General features: G+C 37.8%; 1 protein-coding gene across 1 annotated transcript in view; it reads left to right on the top strand.

Annotated features, from left to right (window-relative positions):
- Window positions 1-12,452, top strand: part of slc15a4 (solute carrier family 15 member 4) — a 117,440-nt gene that overhangs the window by 67,883 nt on the left and 37,105 nt on the right. Inside the window, exon 6 of the mRNA XM_070887775.1 lies at window positions 9,131-9,286. Within this exon, the coding sequence (XP_070743876.1) occupies window positions 9,131-9,286 (156 nt within the window). The remainder of the gene's footprint in view (window positions 1-9,130; window positions 9,287-12,452) is intronic.

The following is a 12,452-nucleotide window of genomic DNA, read 5'->3' as shown; positions in this document are numbered from 1 at the left end:
GTACTTTTTTTCTACTTGTATTAATTACGTTAAGTTCCTTACCCTCATTGGACCCTTGGTACCACACCATTTTTGGCACGCTTTTTGTGTCTTCTACTGTGAAGACAGATACAAAATATTTCTTTAACGTTTCTGCCATTTCCTTATTCCCCATAATAATTTCTCCTGTCTCAGCCTCTAAGGGACTTTTACTTTTGCTACTCTCTTCCTTTTTACATGTTTGTAGAAGCTCTTACAATCTGTTTTTATATTTCTTGCTAGTTTTCTCTTGTATTCTATTTTTTTCCTTTTTATCAGGCTTCTTTGCAACATTATAAGCTTCTTTCAATCTAATGCTATCCTTACCTTCTTAGTTAACCACGGATGGATCACTTTTCCCATTTGTTTCTCAATGTAATATATTTTTGTTGAGAATTATGAAATATTTCTTTCAATGCTAGCCACTGCTTATCTACCACCATAACTTTTAATCTATTTTTCCAATCTATCAACTTGCCCCTCATACCTAATGTAATTGGCTTTATTTAACATTAATACTCAAGTTTTGAACTTGGGCAAGTCACTCTCAAACTTAACGTGAAATTCTATTATATTATAATGAGTCTGCCCCAGAGGATCCTTTACTATAAGATTGCTAACCCTGTCTCATTACACAATACAAGATCTAAAATAGCCTGTTCCTTGGTTGGTTCCATGACCTATTGTTCTAAGAAACTGTCTGTAATGCATTCTATGAACTTGTCCTCCAGACTATCTTTGCCAATTTGATTTGTTCAGTCTTTATGAAGATTAAAGTCCCTCGTGATTATTGCGTTACCTTTGTTATATGCTCGTGCTATTTCTTGATATTCTGTCCAACAGTATATTTAGTTAAGGGGCCTATATACTACTCCCACCAGTGGTTTCTACCCTTTATTATTCCTTATCTCCATACTGATGCTACTTCCTGATCTTCCGAGCCGAGATCCTTTCTATCTACTGTCCTTATGTCATCCTTTATTATCCTTTACCATTCTGCCTTTCTTTTCGAAATGTCGTCCCAACCTTGGTCACCTTGCAACCAAGTCTCTGTAATGGCTATTAGATCAAATCCATTTATCACTATTTGTGCCACTCGTTTGTCTATCTTGTTACGAATGCTTCTTGCATTCAGATAAAGAGCCTTTAATTTAAATTTTTTACCATTTTCCCTGCTTTGACCTTATTCTCTGCTGCACTGCTACCGTTAAATTCTCTCTCCCTTTCTGTAACATATTTTTACCCAAATCGCTACACTGCTCTATTGCTTTTCTCTTTAGATTTCTAAATTTCCCTGTCCCTTTTTTAGTTTAAAGCCCTAACTACAACCCTAGTTATTCGATTCGCCAGGACGCTGGTCCTAGCCCGGATTAAGTGGAGGCCATCTCGACGGAAAAGCTCCCTCTTTCCTCAGTACTGGAGCCTGTGCCCCATGAATTGAAACCCTTTCTTCCCACACATATAGCCTGCATCTGTCGGTCACATTTTGTTACATCCAAATTCCTGTGGCACACTTACATTGGTGGTTCACATTCAATTTGAAATTGAAACTGAACAGCTTGGAAATGTACCAATCAAAAGTGGATGTCTGCCCCCTCATCCCCTCCCCATTTGATATCCTTAACGATACATAGTCTAGTTTAGCTATACATAGCATGTTTCATAATCGAGCACCTGAGAGCCATTTGTAGCCATAAAATATTAACCTCTGTTTATTCTCCAGTTTTACAAAGCTACACTGTACGGTTGCATTGTTAGAGCAACAGTGACTTAGAAGATGGATATGCAACATGCTACTCTTTACTTGAGTATAATTAAGTAGTCTAACATATTTTGAACCCAGTTCATTAAAACTGCAGCATTCCTTTCCCAACAACTCATAAAATTCAAAGAATTAAACACTGCTCTCTAACTGCTTGAGTTGATTTAGAAGTTAGTCATCAGTAAATTAATTAACGCATTAAAATTAAACTGACTTTTAATAACTGTGATGGAACATGTGAACAATTCAATTTTTAACAGATTTTGAGGGAAGTTAAGAAATAGAATATTGCAAGTTTAAAAGAAAAACACTGGTTAAAGTACCTCTTTAGGAAATGTTTTGAAAATTGTGATATATTCACAGAGCACAATCACACACAGCTTCTAACATGGCAGGCAGCTCTGTCGGAAGCCTCCGGAACATGCTTGGTTCTGTTTATTATTAACTCTGTAGTTGCAGTACACAATATGTCCACATCCACAGTGTGGAGCTACAAACATTACAAGCTTACAGACATTACACTTCTCCCTCCTTAATGAAGAAGTTATTATAACAAACATCATACATAACTTGTATGTTTATACATAACACAGGATTATAGACTTATTTTTTTTCCATATTTACAAATTTAACTTAACCACTTGTTTTCTGTTTCGAAGAGGATACCTTCACTCTCGAACAGTACCTTCCAAACATGGTGTTGAATCTCAACTCCATCGAGGCTCCTCCTGAGGAATATTTTCCTCAATGGAATTTCCTTGATTTTCATTTGAACTCATTCTAACTTCAGGCTCTTTGTTTTCCTGACTCGGACTCAGACTTAAATTCTGATCTTCACTTGGATTTGTTCCTAGTAGATTAGATGTAGGATTTGCTACTGGTATATCAAAACTATCTGACGAGTCAGAAATAATTGAATCATTCCCACCTTCAACTCCTTCCATGTCTGCAGGTAAAATATGATCAATATGAACAAACCTAACCTGTCCATTATCAAACATCATTAACAAATATGTGTGAGGACCATGTATCTTCACTACTCTTCCTAGTAACCACTTTAACCATTTATGGTGATGGTTCTTCACTCTCACCTTCTGGTTTAATTTCACACTTCTCTCTTACTCTACCTCTATCATGATTCTCTTTCTGTCTTAATTGTGTCTCTTCTGCGGACTGTGCCAAATTTGGTTTTAACAACGAGAATCTGGTTCGTGGCTGTCATTTGAGAAACAATTCTGCTGGTGTTCTACCAGTAGTTGTATGAGGAGTATTATGATATGTAATCAAAAAATTAGCCAATTTGTGATTCAATGACAACTGTTGTTTCTTTGGATTTGGATCTAACATTTGTTTTATGAGGGAACGTTTTACAATTTGTACAGTGTGCTCTACTGCACCATTCCAAGCAGGATGGTATGGTGGAACCTTGGTATGTTTCACACCATTTTTGCTCGTGGACTGTGCAAATTCTTCGGAACGAAATTGTGGTCCATTATCCGAAACAATTTCTTGGAGTCCAAATGAAGAAAATAATCTTCGCAAAATGTCTAATGTTTTACTTCTTGTTATTTTCCACATTGGAAACACCTCAATCCACTTCGAATGGCTATCAATCACAATGAACAATTGTTCTCCTAGCTCAGCAAAATCTATATGTAGCCTTTGCCACACCCTGGGAGGCCATGACTGTAATGGTACTGATGATGGTGGTTGCTTGTTTACCAATTGACATGTCGTACACTGACTCACAATGTACTCTATATATCTTTATCAAGACCTGGCCACCATAAGTAACTGCATGCAAAACTCTTGGTCAAGCACATTCCCAGGTGCTGGTCATGGAGGTCTCCTAATAATTTGGACCTGAATTTATTTGATATAACTACTCTTGCACCCCACATGATACAATCTTTATCGACTGATAATTCATTCCTTCGAATGAAGAATGGATGAATATCCTTGTCTGATACCTGGTTTGGCCATCCATTTGCAATATAATCATACACCTTTGACATCACTGGGTCACGTTTGGTTGCTCTACCAATCTCTTCAGCTGTGACTTGCAGTTCATCAATGTATGAAAAATAGAACACTTCTTCCCTATCTGGTGTAACTGGTGATGGGGAAGGCAACCTAGACATAGCATCAGCATTACTGTGATCAGCTGATCGTCTGTATTCAAATCATATGTATATGCTGACAAAATCAAAGCCCATCTCTGCATTTGGGCTGCAGCTAATGTTGGAACTGGGGACTTTGGATGGAGGATTGCTGTTAGGGGCTTATGGCCCGTAACGATGCCCTAAACTTATGACCATACAAGTATTTGTGAAACTTCTTAACCCCAAAGATTAATGGCGAAGCTTCTCTTTCGATTTGCGAATAATTACTCTCACTGGCACCGAGACTGCGTGAAGCAAAAGCAATTGGTCTCTCCCCCCCACTTTGTGATACATGAGAGATCACTGCCCCAACTCCATACGGAGAGGCATCACGTGCTAGCTTAATCCCTTAGATATGTCATAGTGAACTAACATGGTGCTCTCTACCAATTTGCTTTTACACTCTTTGAATGTTGTATCACATTATTTTGACCACTTCCAATGGACCTGTTTTTTCAAAAGTTCATTCAGTGGATGTAAAACTGTAGCCACATTTGGTAGGAACTTCCCATAATAATTCAAAAGACCCAAGAATGTACAAAGTTCAATGACATTCCTGGGAGTGGGTGCATTTCTGATTGCATCCAGCTTTCCCATGGTTGGATGTAAACCATCTTTGTCTACTCTGTACCCTAAGTACTCCATTGAGTTTTGAAATAACTCACACTTACGAGCAGACACTCGTACTCTGTGCTTCTCTAGCCGTTTGAGGACTTCATTCAATATGTTATTATGAATTTGCCTATTTGGTGCTGAAATTAGTATATCATCTATATAACATACTTCCCCTTCAATACCTAGCAAAATCTGGTTCATCACCCCTTGGAATATGGCAGGGGTGGAATATGGTAGCATATTAAATTGATATAGGCCTAGATGTGTATTTATAGTCAAGCATGACTTGGACTCCTCATCTAGTTCAAGCTGTAAGTAGGCATTCGTAAGATCCAGTTTTGAGAAGATCTGACCACCTGTCAGTGTTGTAAACAAATCTTCTATATTCGGCAATGTATTGGGGAGATTACCCTCTAGAACCTGGTTTATGGTTACTTTATAATCACCACACAATTTTACCTTACCATCGTACTTAGGTACAACAACAATGAGTGTAGCCCAATTACATCGATCTATCTTACAAATAATGTTCTCAGTCTCTAGTCTTTTGAGTTCTTGCTCAACTTTCTCCTTGAGTGCATATGGTACGGAACGTGGCTTGTAGTAAACCGATCTAGTGTCCTTCTGTACCCTGACACTCGCCTTGGATCGGACTGCCCGTTTCGCAGAACACCTTCAGATACTTCTTAATAACATCATCCGTTTCCACACGCAAAATCTCACTCCAATCCAGCTTCAGTGATCTCAACCAATTTCTTCCTAGTAAGGCAGGCTTGTCTCCTTTTTACTACTTATTAGAGGCAAGTTTTGAAATTGATCCTTGTATTTCACCAGTACGACCTACCACAGGAATTTTCTCTCCAGAGTAGCCTCGCAGCTCTATCTTGAATTTCTCCAATGGGAAATCACGCAATTTGTCGAGGTATAGCGACTCTGGTACTACACTCACTGATGCACCCGTGTCAATTTCCATTGGTATCTTGAATCCCGCAACACCTATGTGGATTTTGATACTTTCCGAATCGCTGTCCATTAACCTCATGCTCCTGATGACGTGTAACTCTAACATCTCCACGTCCTGTTGTTGTTCTATGTAGTCTCTGGGAATTTCTATTCATAGCTTTGAACACTGGACTCGTAGCTTTAAGAGCTGGTTTACCCTTCAGTCGGCATGCCTTCGCAAGATGCCCAGTCTTTCTGCAGAAGAAACACTCTGCCTTCACATATGGACAACTTTGAGCAATGTGTTGTCCCAGGCACTATAGCACGACTTCGACGCTTGGTTAAAATTTCCAGTTTCTGAGACTTTGGGCCCCACCGCCTTTTCCTTTGAACCTGCAGGCGATTTACCTCGGTTGATTGACGACCGTAATTATTATGAAATTCTCGGGAATATTGTCGGCCATGCCCATCGACCTCGTTGTCTGACAAGCAATCTCAAAAGTCAAGTCATCCGTCGACAATAACTTTCTTCTGATCGCATCATTTTTCACCCCACAAACAAAACGATCCCACAACACTCATTTTTGAAAGTTTCCAAAATTACAATGAATAGATAGCTTTTTTAATACTACAATGAAATCACTGATACTATCTTCAGACTTTTGATTCCATATGCTGAAATTATAGCTTTCAGCAATTTCTAACGGTTTGGGGTTATAGTGCTGCTCCAGCTTCGTTAAAATCTCTTTAAGCGTTGTGACCTTTGGCTCGGCAGGCACAAGCAGATTTACTAGAGTTTCATACAATGCCGGTCCAGCTTCTGATAAGAAAACCGCTTTCTTATGTTCCAATATCATCTGATTCTGGACTGCATTCTCTGGAACTTTGATTATGTTATTTGCAGTGAACTACATTTCTAGCCGATCCACATATGCTTTAAAACGTTCCCGATCGTGTCTATATTCACCCAAATGTCCCATTACACCTGCGGGTGCTGCCATTTTAATTTCTAGCTGTTCACACATTTTACCTCGGATTTTGTAGCTTTTTCCAAAGACAGAAACTTCTAAAGTCTCTCTGTCGGCTGGCTGAATCCTTCACCAACAAAATTTCAGCTTTAAATCATCCGAAAAATCCCATCTTGCTGCCAAATGTGATATATTCACAGAGCACACACAGCACTAACATGGCAGGCAGCTCTGTCGGAAGCCTCCGGAACATGCCTGGTTCTGTTTATTATTAACTCTGTAGTTGCAGTACACAATATGTCCACATCCACAGTGTGGAGCTACAAACATTCCAAGCTTACAGACATTACAAAAAATGATTTTTATGTTCTGTTTAATGGAGACATTAAGAAGTATTTATATTAATACACACCGCATTTGTTTACATTTTAATGCTTAGTACCAAAGTATTACACATAACCACAAGATGAATTAAAGCTGAAATATTTAATTTCCACTGCATAAAAACTGATTTGTGGCATTTCGACTAACTTCTCCATTGAGCATCGTTCTAAACCCCAGAACATTTCAACATTCTTTGATTTTAAAACCCGCAATGTCATTCTAAGAGGTGCGCTGTTCGAGCAAGTTAGAACATACTGAAAGCTTGCATGTTTATTTTTCAATTTGAATAAGGTAAGAGGAGTTTTTGTGTTTTCTGTACTGCAGAGAAAAGATAAATTAGAAATGGTTTATTCCCATTTTGAATGTCGGATGTTCAGTTGATTTGGTCACCTTTCTCTTAATGTTTGCACACTTCAAACAAAATAAAAATATTAGATTTTCTATCATTTCTAACTTTATGTATGCAATTTGCAAATGAATTTATAATTTTCATTTAATTTAACCCTGTATGAAAAAACAAACCAGGCCACCTTTTCTGTTCAATCATTCAAGATAATTACAGATCTGGATGGATTTTAATTAATCCATCCAGAAAAACTCTACATTCCCCGCATTGCAACATCTAAATGTTTCATAAATGATGAGAGGTTTTCGCCTCTATTATTCTATCTGGAGTCTATTCACTTTTTGTGTAAAGAAGCACTTCCTACTATCAGTCCTAAATGTTAGATGTTGTACTGAATGTGTATGATTGCAAAGGAGATTAAACTAAATGTGTACTCAAATTTAAAACTTAACTTTGAAAAGTTTGTTGTTTAAATAAAGAAAATATTCAAATGTTTAAATGAAAAATACAGGCTTCAAACCATGTACGTTTAACAAATGAAACTATCACTATCAAATTCCCACTGTATACCACTCCATTTCAATTTCTTTTCATACATCATAATTTTCCATGAGCGTGTTTTTAAAACATTTGTTCTTGGGATGTGGGCGTCGCTGGCAAGGCCAGCATTTATTGCCCATCCCTAATTGCCCTCGAGAAGGTGGTGGTGAGCCGCTTTCTTGAACGGCTACAGTCCGTTTGGTGAAGGATCTCCTACAAGGAGGGAGCTCCAAGATTTTGATCCAACGGCGATCCATTTCCAAGTCTGTCAGTTCTGATGGTGAATGTCATATCATTTACTGCTGTTGACTTATTACATGCCGAACTCTGAAATGAGCTGTTTTAATGGTGAAAATTTGATCACACGACGCATGCAGTTTAACAACTCACTAGAGGTCCTACTGCTGCTCTCTTCTGAACAACAGTAAAATAGGGTGCAAACACATGAAGTACTGACTGGCGCTCTCCCAATAAAAATATCAGTATTCCTATGTAAGAAATTGAGTTAGCATCTTGATTTTTTTTTTCCAGTTTGAGCAGTTGGTTTTAGTTGGGTTTTCTGTAAATACAGTATAAATTGTACTTTGCTCAGACAGTTTAATTTCAGCACTTGAAGGTTTTGATGAGTGGTACAACTAATGTCTCATTTGCCTGTATGCAAACTATTAAATTGCTCCCCCTCCCCATTATAATAGCTCCTCTACTTTGTGGTTTCCCCACATATTCAGTTTAGTAAAATGCCCTAACCACAGCTACTTCAGATTTAAAGAATATTAAAGATAGTAAATGGCAATAATGGGTGATTCAATGCTTCTACATTGTCCCACTGACACCTGGGAGTCCCTGGCCCAAGACTGCCCTAAGTGGAGGAAGTGCATCCGAGAGGGCGTTGAGCACCTCACATCTCAACACTGAGAGCATGCAGAAATCAAGCGCAGTCAATGGAAAGAGCGTGCGGCGAACCAGTCCCACCCACCCCTCCCCTCAATAACTATCTGTCCCACCTGTGACAGAGTCTGTGGCTCTCGTATTGGACTGTTCAGCCACCAAAGAACTCACTTCAGGAGTGGAAGCAAGTCTTCCTCGATTCCGAGGGACTGCCTATCATGATTGCACTCATTTCTGTGAAGATGAAATAGCAAAACTGAATAATAGTTTAGAATTGGGAATTTCATATTAAATGTAGTTTTGCCTTTTTCACTGTTCATATGGTCTTGAAGATTTGAAATTTCAGAAACAAAATAAATCCATAAAACGTAATGGTTTGATTAGAACAAGATATAAATGAGAACTTAACCAAAGACTTGAGGATTAACGGGCTGCATATATGTTAGTTACTGAATATTCTGTTTTCCAGTTTGTGTACAAGCTTACTCTTTTTTTTTCTTCTCAGGAATTCTGGAAGATCAGCGCTTAAATAGTCTACGAAATGGTACCATTGAGCAACAGATTGGAAATGTGTGGTACAATGCTGCACCATTATCAATATGGTGGCAAATTCCACAGTATGTAATGATCGGGATTAGTGAAATATTTGCAAGTATAGCAGGTAAGTGTGGAAAATAGTATCATTAGAGTTCAGGTTATGTAAATAATTACCATCTTGTACATCCTGATGTTTTGTTGTGCATAAGGTGCTGTTGAATATGAACCAATGTCCTTTAACTATAAAGCTATAAATCAACTAAAGACATGAAGATCAAGTATTTGTGAATGTTGTGCGAATGAGATTGAATCAACCTGCTGATATTGCAAATAACAAAGTCTGCCTTTATAAAAATTCCTACATTCACAATACTAGACCTTTAAAAGTAATTAATTTCTTATGCCACTTGAGCAAATAGTATAACATCTGCTTCATTATCAAAGTGCAATTTATCATTCCAATATAGCTTTCCACAATCGTTCAAAAAGAAAATAACTAAAATTGCTATTTTTGGTCTGCTATGAATAATTTCAGCTGCATTTCTCTTTATGTTGCACTGCTTTTATTTTGAATTATATATAATTCTGAAAGAGACCTTTGGAGTCTTAGTAGATTCATTGCTACTTTGCATAGGTTGGACAAGTTTAGAACTACATAGCCAAAGCAGCAGAACATAAGATTGAGATAATGATCATACTTTGTAATGCACTGCTCAGACTACACCTTGTATACTGCACCCAGTTCTGGTTACTAAGAAATGAGCCATTGAAGCGCTGGAGGCACTGCAGAGAAAAGTTGAGACTGACCCCCAGTGTCAGGGGTCTGAGATATGAGGAAAGGCTGGAGAAACTTGGGCTTTTCAGACTAGAAAGGTGAAGCCAGAGAGGTGATCTTAGAGGTATACAAGATTGTTAAGGATATCGGAAAAATAGAAGTAAACTTGGAATATAGGTCATTTTAGGACTGTTACTGGTAAATTCTTCTGGTCCTAATACTCTCTGGAATTTAGAAGAATGAGAGGTGATCTCATCGAAACATATAAGGTTCTGAGGGGGATTGACAAGGTTGATGCTGAGAGGCTGTTTCCCTTGGCTGGAGAGTCTAGAACTAGGGGCCATAGTTTCAGGATAAGAGGATGGTCATTTAGGACTGATATGAGAAATTTCTTCACTCAAAAGGTTGTGAATCTTTTGGCATTCTCTACCCCAAAGGGCTGTGGATGCTCAGTCATTGAGTTTATTCAAGGCTGAGATTGATTGATTTTTGGATTTTAGGGGAATCAAGGGATATGGAGATTAGGTAGGAAAGTGGAGTTGAGGTCGAAGATCAGCCATGTTCTTATTGAATGGTGAGCCGGATTGAGGTGCCGTACAGTCTACTCCTGCTCCTATTTCTTATGTACACACACAAACATGATTAACGTATGGAATAAACTTCCAGCTATAGTGGAAGCAAAAATTCTGGAATTATAAATGCTTTGAGCTGCTTGCATTCTTATGCATCATTATTGCTGTCCAAGAGGGACAAGATTCAGGGCAGTCAGCATGGGTGTTAGAAGCATAAGGAGAGAATGAGAAAAACAGAAATAATTTCAAATTTGGAGACAAGCACGGAGATCAATACAGGAGGAGAGATGTAATCGTTTTCTAACTTTTACTATGAACAATGACCTGGATTTAAAAAAAAACTATTTCACAAATTACAATGTTTAATATTTCTATCATTATAAAATGGCAAGTCTAATTACGGTGAGCAACGTTACAGGGGATCTGTGCTTGTACTCTTAAATATTATTTGATAATACTTCTGTTATGCTATCAATCATAAACCAATACAAGCAACTGTTACGGATTTATAATTTGAACTGTGTTTTCTATGCACCAATTTGAAGGCCAAAATCTGTAACACTGCCTCTGGGAAATTTTCACTGTTCAAATAGAGATAGCTCAAAGATTTCACCCACCCACCAATGGAAATGACTGAAATCCTGGTGACAACATTGTGCTGTCTACCCAGTACACGTTGAAGTAGAATTTTGCAAGCTCTCACTTAGTTCTCATTCAGAATGCTGTAGTGTTCATATATCTTTTATTTCATGTAAAAAGGGAATTTTGCAAAATATAATTCTTCCTATTGTGGGTAGGTAGGAGTTGCATATGGAACTTCAAATATCTGCAACTTCGATTCTCAATTTATTTTCTGTATGATGTATCTGTTTCACCACCACCAAAAATAATAAAAGCATCTATTAAATATAGTTTTTATCATGTCTATGGGACCTGATTCGGTGCCTTTTGAAAGTCATACCACAGTAGTATTAGATTGTTTCTCTGGCACTTCAACATTTTAATTCAAGCTACAGCAAGCAAATACTTGATTCTTTTTGATGCATCACATTATCAATCAAGTAGGAAGTTGACCCTTCGATTATCTCATTGCCAAATGAATTTAAATTCTTTCAGGGTCACGTTTTAGTTTGCTTCACATTTGAGTGCATTTTGTTTTGTCTTTAATGAAGCTGCTAGGTAATGACTACGTGGTGATATCAATCAGGTGCAATTGATTTATAAGCCAATAAGACATTACTGAAATCAAGGTTAACATTGGGTATGTAGGGTACACATGGCAAGTCCCAGCAGTTTACCCATCCCAGACATAGCTTTATACATCTGGGGTCTTTTATAACACTTTGTGGATAGCCAATGTCAAATATGTGACCTGTAATATGTCATAGTTTTAATGAAATGTAACTATGTTCCCACGGTTGGGTTTTTGTTCTTTGTCCTTTGCTCTTTGTACTGTGTGTTACTAATTTCTTATTTTTTCCATATCATAATTATAGAACTACTATAGTAAATATTGATGAATGTGTTTTTTTATTAAATGTCCCCTCTGGCTGTAGCCCCTCAGCATTTATCCTCCTCGGGAGGAATGAACTTTGTGGATCAAATGTGCACTGTGCTATACCAGCTTTATTATCCTAAGCTATCTGTCATGCATTCTACTGCAAGTATTTTCACTGCGTACTTCATCTATGAACATAGTGAATTTTACAACGTGTCTTTTGCCAGAATGAGGACATCAGGCAGCTTAAAGCACTCCTCTGTCTTGCAGTTTAATCAGCTATCCATTGACTTTTCCACATTGGAACAAAATGGTGCATGATGCAATTACAAAATAGAAATACATAGTCATTGCCTCGTCAGGAAGTTCAACTTCTGGAAACACTTAAAATTGACCCAGTAAAAAGCTCATAATGTGCTCTTTAGGATAGTTTCACAGCCATGAA

The sequence above is a fragment of the Pristiophorus japonicus genome, chromosome 8 (assembly GCF_044704955.1).
Source record: "Pristiophorus japonicus isolate sPriJap1 chromosome 8, sPriJap1.hap1, whole genome shotgun sequence".
NCBI lineage: Eukaryota > Metazoa > Chordata > Chondrichthyes > Pristiophoridae > Pristiophorus > Pristiophorus japonicus.
The sequence above is the reverse complement of the archived record's forward strand: the minus strand, read 5'-3'. Positions and strand labels throughout refer to the sequence as shown.